At 45.1% G+C, this 15,406-nt stretch overlaps 1 protein-coding gene across 1 annotated transcript in view; it reads right to left on the bottom strand.

Annotated features, from left to right (window-relative positions):
• Positions 1-7,543: 7,543 nt before the first annotated feature.
• Positions 7,544-15,406, bottom strand: part of LOC127612838 (uncharacterized) — a 99,295-nt gene continuing 91,432 nt past the window's right edge. Inside the window, exon 2 of the mRNA XM_052083669.1 lies at positions 7,544-14,682. Within this exon, the coding sequence (XP_051939629.1) occupies positions 8,146-9,819 (1,674 nt within the window). The 5' untranslated portion in view covers positions 9,820-14,682 and the 3' untranslated portion in view covers positions 7,544-8,145. The remainder of the gene's footprint in view (positions 14,683-15,406) is intronic.

Here is a 15,406-nt window from a genome sequence, read left to right as displayed (position 1 = left end):
TTTCAAAGAGTTTCAAAGAGTTCAAAGAGTCAAAGAATTTTCAAAAGATAAAAAAATACAGTCTGGACTGCTACTCGCAGCTCTGAGTTTCCTGAACGCAACATACTTAGAGCTGCTCTGCCATTGGCTATTATCGAGCATCTTCCTGGCATCCCATTGGCTAAGAGGGACCCCTACCGTATGTGTCGATAGATAAATAGATAGATGTGAATCGATACAGCGTCCTCGTCATTCGCCCCTTGGGCCATGAGTCATTCCGATAATTTTACGTAAATGCGAATCACCCAGAAAAAGTGTTCACCATTCGGGCGGTCGCTCACTATGCTGATGTTTGCCTGGACATTTTCAAAGGATTGACAGTTGACAAAAGCAAACGTATTTGGATGACTTCTTTACAAAACGCCAGGCAAAAACCACTTCTGAGAGAGAACATGAACTAAAGAGGGCAAAAAACAACGATGACCATGATTTTTATTTGTTATTCTTGGTATTTTAAATTATGCACAATTCTCATTTATTGTGCAATAATGTAATTGTGACCTGTAATTGGTACATAATTTGATGCATTTTTAAGCTTAGGAAACATGTCTGAATTTATTTTTGGGGCGTGGGGGGGCTTGGAACGGATTAGGGCATTTACCGGTACATGGAAAACACGTCTCTACTTAAAAAAAAAAAAAATTCTAGTTAAGAAATTTCTTGCAGAACCAATTAATTTTGCAAAGAGGTACTATCGTTTATCAAGCATACATTTTGGCACTAGAGGTCACCCTCGTTCTACTCATGCCTCGATGACTCCAATATCCCAAATACTCGAGCCTTCTAGACAGCCAGCTTCCATCAATCTTTCTATTTGGGTCAATCAGTGGTAAAAACATATAACCACTCACTCCTCTGCTACGTCTTTTCCTCTTCTAAAAGAGCAAATTCAAAACCCACCCTTGCGCCGTCTTGAACGGACTCCCGTGGGTTTGACGACGGGAGCGCTTGTTGCCCAGGATGCCCGCTGAATGCGGACGGATTCGTTAGAGCGGGGCGAGCAATCTCTGCCTCAAGCGTGGCACAGAGGCACATTTTTGCCGCTGCTGCAGCTGTGGACTCGCATGGATATGGGGCTGACTTAACTTCTGTATGCAGCATAACGCCTTTTATGCTGCTTCACCATGTTGCTTTGGACTCTCGGCTCCACTCACTGACCCAAGTCTGCAGACCCGAGAGACTTCATTCTCTCTTCGCTCATTTATGGAGGAACGAAACCATTCGGTGATTTACAAACTAGTAGCGGAACTTCAAAGTCTATTCGAGAGCTGCCTGGGAGCCAGTGTCAAGTCTTTTGAACCGGAGTAATATAGTCTGATCTCTTTGTTCTGGCCGTAACCCAAGTTTGCAGCATTCGGAATGAGCTGCAAGTTTTTGAGTTTTCATCAAAGCGTGTGGCTGAAGCTCTTTTTGATTAGATTTTTTCTCTCCTGGAATTTGACATTCTGGCCATAAGTCTTTGCCCTGCGCAGCTTTTCAAACGCGTGCGCTCTTTCTACTGAGGCGGCGGCGTGCACCTCGGCTCCATTACCCGCCCCATGCCCACCGCTGTTTGCTGTGTGTAATTTAGCGGGGCCGACCCTTTGGCGAGAAGGCACGTAGCGAGCCTCGTCGCTGGTAATTGGACTTGAGAACTGATTGGGGAGCTTGACTGACCCAGGCCCCCCCCTCCCCAGTATTGGATCGGAGTGTATAATTATTTGTAGTTATGGTTACGAGATGATATCGAGCTGGGTGGCGGTGACTCAGCCCTGCCGCCGATGCTGCCGGCGCTCAATTAATGAAATCCAGCTGCTCGGGTGCCACGCGGCATACAGAAGTCTGCTCAGAGTGGGGACGGGGGCAAGGGTTATTGCCATCCGAAAACTTCCCATTTTTGCGCCACGGTCAGCCTGCGGTCCGTCACAATAGTTAGGATGATATCGTATCGGTCCTGGTACAAGACATTAAGCTTGATGGTGTTCCTTTTTAACGGCCTTGTGGCATCTCTCGCGGCACCCTCATGGCTGGCGTGTTAATGACAGCGCTCATCATGGCGGCGAGAGGGGGGTGGCGCCTCCTCAGGACACGAAAGGCAATCGCGTCTTAATCCGCAGTTTTAATTGGCGTCCGAAAGCACCCCCCGTTGCTCCGATAACCCGGCTTGCAAAACAATCGGAGTCAGTTGGTGAACCTTATATTTGATTAGACTTATTTTCTCAGTCCTCGAAGCCAGTCTCTCAACGTGAAATTTAGTCGACATATTTAGTTTGAGTAGATAAGAACCCACCCCCCCCCCCCAAAAAAAAAACGTTTGGAGCACATTTCCAAAAAGACTGCCATGATGGTTTGAAGCGAGCAATTTTTTTTTGTCCGGTGTGTCAATCACTGTTGCTTTGGGCTGAAGGGGCGAGCTCTGAACTGCTTGCTAGTCGATCACAGGACGCGTTGACAAACACACAATGAACGCACAACCTAAAAACTGTGAAATGTTCCTGGCCAAAAAAAAAATATATATATATATACAGTATATTTCCAAAAAAAATTTGCTCCTGAAGCCAATTACACTCCGCAACATGAAATTTGAGAGACATGTCTATCAGTCGACCCACAAACAAACATTCTCTGGAACCCATGCCTGATAAGTTGAAGGATCATTTCGGCCATTTCTAGAACTATGTTCCTAGAAACGACCAAAGTTTAATTGCGTATACTTGCCGCTATATTGCAAAGCATATATCACAACATTTTGCTCATTGTTTTGGATGAAACAAAATGGCGAAATTTGATGACTTGCCATATTCAGCAACTCACCAAGTGTTGCAGATGTGTCCTCGTGAAAATGAGGGGATTTTTAAACATTTGCTCCCGCAGAGCCAATTTCACTGAGCCAAATGAAATTTGGTCGGATTGTTGATCATGAGTAGATCTACAAAAAATAAATAAATCCATGCCCAAAAAAGACAAAGCAGGGCTTGTGTGTTGTTGTTTTTTTGTCACCGCTCGCAGACAGAGCAGCCCCATGAAACAATGACTGGCCATAAAACGGCAAATTCTAATAAGCACTCCCGACAAGGTCGGCGCTTGACCAAACGTCTGGCAGCTTTGATTTTGCTGTTCTGTTCCTAACCTTCCTCTAACCCCTCGTATCCCTTGCACGCCGCCGTCTTTATCCTCCTGTCATGTGCCCCTTGGAGCCCACCCCCACCCCTCATCCTCCGCCTTCCCCACCTCCTCAGCTGCTGTTTGTGACCTCTCGTTGCCCTCTTGCCAGTCTCTATTATTTCTGGCTGCCCAGTGGCCCGGTCGCACTGGGGCCTGTTATGACAGGTAACACTGGGCCATAACTCCCCGACTAATGTGTGGCTCTGCCTATGCACCCCCCCCCCCCCCCCCGCCCCAAATCCCCTCACAACCTCAGTCAGAGCCTGAAGCAACTTTTCAATCATGCTACATTGTTCATGGCGGTTTTCTTTGCAACGCCAAATTTTGACCTGTTTTTCATTTTCAGTCACAAAAATTGTGTGACATCATCGCAACGCAACGCTGTCAGTGTTCTCAGGTTCTTGATTTCTCTGCCATTTGTGCCATACCAATATCGGTAAAGACTGCCAAAATTTAAATTTAAATTATAACAAAGGGGTACCACTTGATGTGAAGGGGATTACCACCAAATAATACCACAACGAATGAACCAAAAAACATGTTTTCCAATGAAAAGCAGGTATCCCCTTATTTTGATAAATTTAAACAGACTTTGATTTTCCCAGAAACACTTTTTTTTGGGGGGGGGGGGTCAATGACAGGCATGTATCTCTGTTTTTTTTTAATTGCAAAATTAAATTTTTGTTGTTCTTTTCAATGAAAAGCATATACATGTATCTTGAAATGTAGGGGCAGGGGGTGGGGGGGTTGTGAGTGTGAATTTTAAAAAAAATCCCCAACATCAAGATAATTTTGGTTTTGTAGCGTTATGTTTGTAGTGAAAAGCATTCATCTCCACATTTCGTCTGATTTAAAATTTCATCCCCCAAAATAAGGATGTTTTTTAAATGTTCCAGTCCAAAAGCACACAACTCCATACATTTTCCATCTGCGGAAATGTAAAATTTCCAAATGCCATCTCGCCCCCTACTGGTTGCGAGACCTTATTCTAATCTTTCCCCTGAGAATGGTCCTCAATGTATCTGTAACGATTAAAATTCACTTTTATTTTTCTACCGGCAAAGGTGTTGATTATCGATTACCGCTCCACCCGTTAATAACCTCGAGCAGGTTGCGGCACTGACAGCAAATATATCACATGGAAAATATTTGTTTGTCCTACATGTCAATTTGACCTTTTTAACGATGACGAGATGCAAAGTGGAATTGATTCCAATCATCACAACCACCTCCGCCGCGGTTGCGTCATCTCGAAGCACTTGTCTCCGCTCGGTGAGAATACGGTAGTTTTTAAAAAATGGACTAAACGGTACAAGGGCACGGTTCCCACAAAATTACAGCGAAGCCTCATGATATCGTAATCGATGTCATTTTTTTTGTTTTTCAGAGCCCACCTTACCAGCACCGTGTTTTGTATATAAATTAAACATTCAAGAAGTCTCGCTGAAATTGTTGAGTCCATGAACGATATCGGCAACATGTATCGCGATACATATCGACTCGTCATTGGACGCTTTGAGGTACAGCGGTCACTACAATGTATCTACAATACAAGGTTACAGGGTCCACGAAAGGGCTAAGGAGTCGTATTTTCATTTGTTTTGCCGCTGGGCCATCAAAACTTTGCTCTACCTCAAACCAGTCAGTCGGGACTGATGCGCTACGCTACGGCAGCCGCCAAGTTAATTACCCGCTGTGTCGTCCAGGCCTCCTCTTAGCCCAGGACAAGAGCGTCTCACCCCGGTAGTCCGTCGCAGGTTGTTGCTCACCGCGGCGTGTGCCCGGCTCTCCGTTTGATCCTGGGCAGCCGGCGGTGCCAGCATGGATTTTGTCACACCGGATCGACATTTCGGAGGCGCGCCGCCAGGGCGGGTGCGCGACACGTTTCTGTCCTCGCCGGACAAGCCGGGGCAGCGGCGAACGCAATCGGGCAGATGGGCGACTGGCCCGCGCCAGACGCTCCGAAGCCAGGCGCACCGCTGGCCCCGCCAACTGTCGGCCAGACGTTGGCCTCCGCTAGCATGACTGTGGGGAAGCGCAGCTGTCGCCTGTTGGCCATATGAACTCCTCTGCAGGAGAGGCAGGATGATATCTTAACTATGACACTGTCATTTTAACACCTGGGGCTGGGGATCGCCCAAGTACAATTTGCTATAAGCTAACAAAGATTGTAAAATAGGATAGTGGACTGATATTATCGATATATTTTTTTTTTTTTTTTTTTTTTTCCAAGATGGCGCCCGAGTAGGCAGCCTTCGGCAAGTGCTCTTCAAGAGCCTTGCTTTTTTGTTCTTTTTTGCTGTTTTTGTCTTTTGTTTTGTCACATGTTGTTTGTTGTTTGTTGTTTCATTGTGTGGACCTGATATGGACTGTTTTCAGCGCTTTTTGGCCACGACATTCGTCAAAGGAGCAGTATCTGTGCTTGGTGGTTGCGCCTTCTCGGCAGCACGCCTGTACCAGCACAGATTTCGATTGGGAGGAATGTCGGCGCCATTGACTGTCGGTGCTGGACAGACCTGGGGCGCTTGTGTTTTTTGCGCCAGTAATGGGCAGCATTTTTCACAACCCCGATTTGTTCAGTGGCTATGTCAGCGCTGTTGGACAGTTGGCGTTGGTGCGGCTGGATGGATGGCCGCTGAAGTTGAGGATGAGGAGAGAGGAGCGTTGGCGAAGAGCGCCGATGCATATTTGGAACCGTGAGTCGCCGCTTGGAATTGAAATGGATTTCATTGGGACAGGAGAAGTTAACCAATCTCTTTTTTCGTCAATGGATGCTACAGCTTCTTGTTGACTTTGAAACTTAGCTTGTAGCCGACGTGTGCACATTTTGAGCATGACGTCTCTGATCCACCGGTTAAAGGACACTTTGATTCTCTCCTCTTTCATCTCAAACCGCTTCAAACAACAAAGCGTGTGACGGAAAAGTGGTTAGGACTGCACGACTGTCTGTGTTTTATGTTATGTGTTGTGTTTATTATTTTACCTTATGTTAACTGTTTTGTAAAGCGCTTTGTTACAGCTGCCGCTGTTGTGAAAGCGCTATATAAATCAGCATGTATTGTATGTATTGTATTGTATTGATATTTTATACAATATTAAACACCCTTTGACCTTGTCGTCCTTCCTCCCGACTCAAGTGCGGCGTAGTGTATTGTAATGAATTTCCGATTCAGGTTCTGTTTAACGTGTATGTTTGTTTGTTTATTGAACATAAAACATATACAGTAATAATTTGACAGAAAATAAGGTAGATAAAAAAAGTAAAAAGAAAGAAATCAGTCCTCATTCAACACAGTTATTATGTTCAAGGGATTAGGAAGAAGTGAAAAACTTATCTAGTCCTACCCCGTTATGTGTTTATATCTAATAAATCATTTTTATATTAATCAGAAAAGAAAAAAAAGTCTCCATTAAGGCTCATACTTTACCCTTAACCGTGATATTTTTACAACTTTTGGTTTGTATCGGGATTATATACATCCACACCCTGGCACAATTTTCTCTTGTATTCATAATGGATATTTCAATACCTTTCTCTATTTATCAACTTAGTTCTGATTTATCATTATATTTAATGTTTTGAATTGATCATTTTAACTCTGATTGATGTAGGTTGTTTGTACTATTTTTTTAAATTTGTTTACTCATTTTCAGGTCTGTTTCGAGATTATTCCACAGATTAACACCCTTTGATAGATATGTAGACATTTCTCTTCGGAGTCCAGACATTACTATTATGATTAATTTCACTGCTATATCGCTGTTCAAAGTTGGATGTTCTCCGCTTTTTCGCGGTTCCAGCAAGATGTCTGTGAAAAGAGCAGCCAGCGCTTCAAACGCGACTAGCTGTGTCGATCTTAGCAATTAGCATGGCGCCTACCTTGGTGAGAACGATACTTGTCAGAAACGTCCAAGGGCGCCCAAATACTCCTGTCTCACAATATCATGAATACAACAGTATACATTTGTCGAGAGGTGGCAATCGCGGAAGAGAATTTGCCAAATATATAATATGGCAATATTATAAGCTGTTTTGCTGGTATTCCAGCAGATGGCGCCAAAAAGATTTGTGGCTCTCTTGCCAATTTATTTGGGACACTGAGATGAAACCAATTGAAACCAATTCAATGTGAAGCAATCGGTTTTTTTGTCCCTTCCTCTCCCAAGATTCGAATGTAAACACGAAGGGAAAGCCGTGGATGGATGGCGATTAATTGATGCTGTAGAAACTGGTCCTTTTATTCCACCGGACCATTTTCTCTAGCATGTTCAAGACCTGGAGGAGGAAGCCAATTCCAACGATGCTACACTACCATTCTAATAACACATACCAGTAGAGTGATGACCAGGATTCAGTAGCTTGGAGTCACGCAGATTTATTTCCCTAACAGGTCATCTAATACAGACGTCTGTTCCTGAGGTTCCCTAACAAACAGTCTAGACAAGCTGCACCGCCACTGGACAGACTCTTCACCCTCAGGTGGACAGACAGAATATATTACAACAGATCATTGTTTATTCATGAGCCTAGACTAACGCGGATTGGTCCACGCATTCTGGAGTCCGGTCTTCTTGGTGTTTCCACGTATTCTGGTCTTCTTGGTGTTTCCACGTATTCTGGTCTTCTTGGTGTTTTCCCGCCACTGCCCGCGCAGCAGTGGCCCGCACGGACGGCCGTTATGTCACTCCCTTGGTGTTTTTCACTGAGATAAAGAACTGCCGTTATGTGCGTTACTCCCTGAGATGAAGAACTGAGAGAACATGTCTGTTATTCTTACACACTGAATAAAGAGCAATAAAGCGTGGTTAACATAAGCAAAAGCATAAAATGAATTATTCCTTCATTCCCCCTTCTGATCTCTGTGAAGAGATCATTACCACAGTTATCCTGGGGAAAGAACTTAGAAAATTGTTACCATGGTACCTGCAAGATAGAGCACAGTACAGCAAAAATAATCAACTTCATGAGTAATGATCACCACATCGTCCGTCGCATCCTTCTTGCGGGCCTGACCATCCCACCGCCAGCAATCTGGCCCTCAATTCGGGTGGGAGTAGGTCTGGGTCACCCCCTTCAAGCAGGTGAGCCGAGGCCCTACTTTTCACATCCATTTCCACATCATACGAGGGACTTCGGACTGGGAATATCCCTGAAGCAGGTGCGAGGGCCCTGTTGATCATGCTTCGGAACAAGGGAACAACACAACATAGCAAAACACAACCCAACAATAATATCACTCCAATAATAAGAGCTATTTTCTGCAGGATGTGAGTCCAGGATCCGGAATTAAGCCAATTCATCCAGGTCCATTGTGGATTCTGGTCTTCCTGAGACCGCAGGAATTTCCGCAAATCTGCTACTTTGTGTCGGATTAGAGTCCAATTACCTGTTTCATCGGGGATGTAAGTACAGCAGTGGTCAATCCCTACCGCTGCACACATTCCCCCATTCTCAGCATGCAGGGCGTCCAATGCTACTCTGTTCTGCATGGCCACGGTCGCCACAGCTTTCAATTCAGGACTGGCTGCTAACTGATCTAGTATTTCACCTAGGATGTCTGTTATGTCCTCCAATACCCACCATACTTCGTTCAGGGACTTCATGGATGAGGCTGTCCCTAACCTCGGTATTATTGTCCCAAAGAAGCCCTTAGCATCCCCAAACAATGGTTGCCTACCGTCATTGTCTGAGAAGGGGACATATACCTTTCCTACCGGTCGGTCACCTACCGTGAGTCTGCGTTTCTGGTGGTGCTCGTGTGGGTTATGATGCCCGTATCTACCTACCGTCTCCTGCATCAGTTCTTCCGGAAGCACAATAGATGATGGCCGGGTTACAGCCAACGTGCACGTGCCACACCAATTTTCAGGCAGCGTGAAGTAAGTGTGATCCCCACACAACCAGACGTGGCCTTTAGGGGTGGGGAACCCACGTCGATCTGGCACTGCTAGTCGTGCCGTCGTGACATTACCAACCTTTGTGCCCTCAGACACCTTCAACCGGGTAACATTAAGGGTCAACCACCCAGAACTTTCACAGGCATAGGTGGTGCCATCAGCCTTCCCACACCGTTTACGAACTGTAAGCGATCCATCTCTACCGTAGGGGTAGATACTCGGGTCATCTCTAACTAGAGGTGTAGCATTCGTATAGCGCCTATATGTGACCAACAGTTGTGTAGCTTTTTGTGTTCCTACCGGAACATCACCCTCCCGGCAGTCCCGATACAAGCCAACTGGGGCTGGGACTGGGTTACGGTGTAATGTCATACCCTTGTGAATGGTGCGATTCGACATCCGGGAAAAGTTTTTGGGAAATATCCAACGATCGGGGCTAGTATACCTACTCCATTCAATGCACGTCGTCCAATTTGTAGGGACTGTCTCTACCCACTTACTGTTAAACCCTAAGCCTATAGTCGAGATTGAATCATTTATTTTCGTAAACACACATCTAAAGTCGCCGCACTGTGTGACGGCCTTCCTGGCCGCCCACAGCAGGCAAACCATTTTGTCGGCTGCGATGGGTATAGGCACAGAAGTAGGGGCATCTCCAGAATGATGTGGTCTGAACGAACAAACCCAACATGGTGTGCTGACATTAGTGACTTGAGCTGTGTATTTGGCCAATTTCATCCAAGCATTACCTGCTGGACCATGATTATCAGGTATCAGTGAGCGTCGTTTCCTGGACTCATTTCCTTTTCGGAAGAGATAATGGGCCTATATCCCAAGCCCATTTGTAAAGAGTCTGTATTCTGGTAGTGGGAGGGTCCCAGTCACCGTCCTCACTGTCCGGGGTGCATAGTTCCTGCTTCCCCCCCTTCAGTGGGACCGTCCGTCCCACTCCCCGCATGATGAGGCTTGACGTGCGTCCAATGGTACCACTTCTCACTGCCCCGGATCTTAACAGCAGTAGCAGTCCTATGAGTAACCGCAAACGGTCCTCGATAGCGGGGCGCTGTCCACTTGGAGCGGGTATGGTTCTTGATGTACACCTTGGAGGGCAAGGCAGAGGTACAGTCAGAGGGGGAGGCCGAGTCAGGTAGGGCAGAACGAATTTCTGCCAAGACTGCCTGAAGAGCCTCAAAATAAGGTCGAAATTGGAAAAGCTGCTTAACAGTGGGTAAACCAGGAGACTCTGCAGTGGGCAGACAACCAGGCATGGCTCTGCCAAACATAAGCTCAAAAGGAGAGTGGCCCGTGCGTCGATTAACCATGGAGCGCATATGAAAGGTGGCTGAGGGCAACAGTGAGAGCCACGTGGATTTAAGACCACTGGAGGAGGCATCACACAGCATTTTAGCCAGGACCCCCTTCAGTGTCCTATTCATGCGCTCAACCTGGGCATTGCCTTTAGGGTAATAGACACAGGAGAACGTTTTCTTTATGCCCAGAAGGGCACAAACTCTAGACACGTCCCCTGCCGTGAAGTGCTTACCTGAGTCAGAATGTATTTCGGTAGGGACGCCAAACAATGGTATCCAATGAGTGACCAGAGCAGTAATGACTTCAGCCGAAGTTTCCCGCTTACAAGGATAGAAGGTAGGCCACCCAGAGAAGGTGTCAACAATGCACAAAAGAAAACGTTTGCCCCGATGGGCATCAATCATGTCTGTAAAGTCCATCTGTACGATCTCGCCCGCATGTTGGCCCCGCCTAACAGAGCCGGCAGCCCCAGAATGGTGTGGATGTGGGTTGTACAGTGAACAGGTATGACACTGATGGACAAAGTTCCTGCATTTAATAACTACTTCTTTTGGTTTTAGCAGAGCCTCTCTAAGTTTTTTGTTTGTTAATTATTATCTCGCTATGTTGAATCGATGTTCCTGTGGCAGTTTTTTAAAATTTGTTATTCTAAACATTTGCCTCATGCTGCCGCATATCTGATGCATGCTGAAAGTTTTTGTTCAATTGGGTCCAATTGCATGCTGACGTATGTCAAAATTCATCAAAATTAGTCTTTTACTTCCCTGTTGTTCACGTTCCTGCCATTCACGTTCCCCTCCCTTTTCTGAAAAAGAACAACAGAAACAGAACCTTCCTTTTCAGAAACATCTAAGTAAATCAGCTAGACCAGGCTGCACACAAGAAACCGGCATCGCTGTACCTTCTGATGTGTTCAGTCTCCCCAACAATATAAAGACAATTCGCATTGTAATTTTTCCGCGCGATAGTTTGAGACTGCAAAAAGCCAAACGTCAAAGGAGCCAACACATGGCATCCAAACAGCAAATCCATCCGTAGGTCGGAAAGAGTAGATTAGGTGTTTAAGCACTTGAATAAAAATTCCAGAAGACAAAATCGAATACGTGGGGCAACCGAGTGTAGTAAAATTTAACTCCAAGGTGAGAGAATGAGAAAAATTCCCTATACGATTCTGAAAGTGGTATATGGAAAAAAACCTTAGCTAAATCGATTACAAAAAAGGTGTACGAATGAGAATTTTTGGATATTTGAGTAGACGGCAAAAAAGTATGAGCGGCGCGGCCATGTCAGGCCTAGATACCAGTCAATGAGATGAGATCCTCTGACAGGTCCACTCTGGCTGCCACACCCTTCAGGACCTACAATAATTGAGGAGGATGGAACATTAAATAAATTGCCTTGTGTTTCACCCAACCAGGCCATGCGATAAATTTCAATCTCTAGTTTGTCAAAAGCATTGTGCATTGGGAAGGACCGATCAGCGGATGGTAAGGTCATATGGAGGAAGTCTAAGGAGACCAAAGCCGATACTGTTGGAAGACAGAGTTCAGTGGTGGGTCATCGGCTGACTTTAGCAATAGTCAGTCTTGTATCAGCCTGCATTGGGAGCAAGCGTGGTCCAGCATGTCCAAGTTCATGACAGTCTTTCAGTGAGGCCAGCAGTGATCCCTATCGTTGGGGATTCGGGTACCCATGGAGCAGATGGGTATTGTCCATTTGGGGGTGCCGTATCCTGTCATTGTTGTTGGTTTTGCGGAGGAGGAGTCAGAGCTTGTTGATCATAGCCTGATTGATGAACAGGTGGGTGCCGGCGGTGCGGGCATTTCCTTGTCCAATGATTCACATCACCACAAATGAAACAGCCAGCTTGGCTCCCGTGACTTCCTCGTCCACGCCCACCTTCCCGTCTCAGACCTCCCCCCAGCCATGCGTCTCGGCCCTGCCTTGTGGGCAGGCCGTAATGTTGAGGTGTGGCTTGGAGCTGCGGTGTGGGTGTGATCAGCCGTGGTGGAGCCTGTTGAGAGACACTGATTGACATTTGATTAGATCTCCCAAGTTTCTCTTTTTTTGCATGCATTACTGGAGGCTCTCTTAGCCTCTTGTATTTGTGAATTCAAAAAGTCGTTTTGTAGCTTGGATGTTTTCTCAGTCTCTTCCTCGGCTCTCATTCGAGATTGTTGCACATAATATAGGAAATGAGTTCGCCAATTCACGTCATCTGAAGTGGGGAGAGAGTGGGAGAGTTAGTCATCATTTTCTTCACATCAGACGGACAACCCCCCAGCACTGCTTGCCTGAACAAAGCTTGATTCAATGGATGACTATTGGGGTCCTGTCCTGTGACAGTCACCCAAGCATCCATACAATTAACCAAATACGTCATTGGGTGTACCTCAGATAGCAATTCAAACGCCAATTGTTGTGAAGGACCCAATGTTGTTGGATAAATGGAACTCAGCGCGTTTGATTTTGCTTGGTGCTTTCTACCGCCTTATTACTTATTACTTATTACTGATTCGTCTTACTGTTTATTGTATATGTTAAATCGCTCCATGTACAGCACTTTGTATGCAGCGATGGCTGTTTGAAAGTGCTCTATAAATACTGTTGACTTGACTTGACTTGACTTGATTTTCTTTCATTCAACCTAGTCAATTTGCAAGAGGCTATTCCCTCTAATAGGTCCATAATCTCTTTGGGTAAATACTTACCGGTACTCTTAAGCCAGTCTATTGCCCACAACTGTATGTCATAGTCAATTTTAGGCATATCCAGCAATATTTGCCTCGTCAATTCAGTCTCCTTAGTTACAAAAGTGGTCGCATCTCAAACACTCATGCTCTCATTATCCTGTTTAATTTGCCTACATTTTTCTACTTTTACCAATTGTTTATGAACCAGCCTGGGCAGATCAGGGGGAAGCTTGGCACACAAGGGATTCAGGTGGGTGCCAGTAAAATGGCTAGTATGTGTTATCCCCCTTCCTGTAGGTTTGTGCTTACAAACCTGCCTGTGGGGCCTACACAATGATTAAAGTGCCCCTCTGTTAAGACGTTTATAAAATTTTTTTTTTTTTTTTTTTTTAATTCACTCAATATCTTTAACCCTCACAACAGTGTCTGCGATTGTGGTGAATATAGACACATTTTCGTGTGTGTGGTGAGCTCAGGTCTCTCTGCCTGCAGATTGACCATCCGCTCCAATTTCTTCTGCCTTGTCTATGTACAAGTGACCACTCGGCGCTTGTAGTGAGGTCATAATTTTAGCGCTCGTCACCTCATGCGGTGAAGGAGGTATCCTCGCTGCCTTGTTTATCATAACTTTGTCGGAGTTACTTTGGTTATGTATATTTTTTCTTTTTCCTATGTCGAAGGCAGTGGTCAAACTACCCATGAAATGCAATATATAGAAGAACCTCTACTTGTCAACTTGACCCTCTCTTTTCCCCTCGCATATCAACCACATCATATTATCATCTTAGAAACACCCACCGGCTCCGCTCTTTTCTCACTCCTCACATTCAAAGCCATCCATAACCTAGCCCCTCCATACCTATCTGACCTCATCCACATTCCTACACTTGTCTGCTCTTTTCGTTCCTACTCCTCTCTCCTTCTCTCTGCCTCCCCTGCTCGTCTCGTCACCATGGGAAACAGAGCCTTCAGTCGATCTCCTCCCCAGCTCTGGAACACACTCCTCGCTGACCTTCGTAATACAGACTCATTAACACATTTTAAATTCCACCTCAAAACACATCTGTTTGGACAAGCCTATTCACTCGGACCATAAAGCCATTATTCTTTCTGTTGTTGCATTTTTTTCTTATTTTATTTGATGTTGATCTTAACATTGTATTCGTGATTTTAACTGCTTGTTGTAAGGTGTCCTTGAGTTCATAGAAAGACCCCCACAAATAAAATGTATTATTATTATTATATTGTTATTATAGCTCAAATTGAATACACTTAGTTTTTTCTTTTTATATTTCAAACTATTGTCTTATTCTTACAATTTATTCTTAAGACCTTGTTTTCTCGCTTTACTTACCCCTCTGCGCAGTGCATTCACCCTTTTCTCTCTCTGCGCAATGCATTCGTCTTCCTTTCTTTCCTACTTACCACCAGACGGTATTTCAACTGTTTTCTTGCCTTCAGGCGTTCCGTCCATCTTACAGTTCACCATGTTTTTATCATACTCACCGTCCAATATACTCCCTTATGGACCGTGTGACGTCACGTAATTCTCCAATTGTAACAATGGAGCTGTCCCTAACTTGCCCTAAATATACAGCTGTTTACTCAGACTGCGATCTCCAGTCGTCAGTCCTACAATTTATCAGCATCCAGAATAATAAAAATTACCTGGACCTGCCTCAGCAATTAACCACTAATTTTTTAATTGCCTACGAACTCAGTATGGTCTTTGCTCGTCAGCTACTAGCCATACCTACAACTCAGCGGTTCTACCTAATTTAAACCGCCTACTTGGTGACTCAATAACTGTGCCAATTCAGTTATCTACTACTCAGTGGCAAAGTTTGGACGGTATATTGTTTTGAATATACCTCACACCTATACTTTAATTCCTTTTTCCTGTACAGTACTTCATTTTTCCATTGTCACATATTTCATACAACTCATTATCAATTTGTTATTTGCCACCTACAAGACCCAATCACTATACTTGGTTCAACACATTCAGGATCAGAGCAGTTTGATTTGATCGGTCCTTATTGGACATAAGCCGAATCTTGACACTTTGCCCGTAATAACAGGAACAGGTGTGTCTTACCTGGTTATAGTGGAGCGCTCCTTGGTTACTGCCTGAGTCTGAAGTTCCTGAAACCGGTGTCGGTCTTTTTCCAGAGAGATCCTGTTTGTGACGCCATTTGTTGAGGAATGGGAGCTGTCAATTTGCTCTTGGCCCTTCCTTGGTTACAGATTCTTTTATCTCTCTATAAAGGTGGAAGAAGACCCAACACCACGTAGTCTTTTCTTCAGTTTATCACAACGCA

This window comes from Hippocampus zosterae, chromosome 13, assembly GCF_025434085.1.
Source record: "Hippocampus zosterae strain Florida chromosome 13, ASM2543408v3, whole genome shotgun sequence".
In the NCBI taxonomy this organism is placed as follows: domain Eukaryota; kingdom Metazoa; phylum Chordata; class Actinopteri; order Syngnathiformes; family Syngnathidae; genus Hippocampus; species Hippocampus zosterae.
Note: the sequence above shows the minus strand (reverse complement) of the source record. Positions and strands in the feature narration are given on the sequence as shown.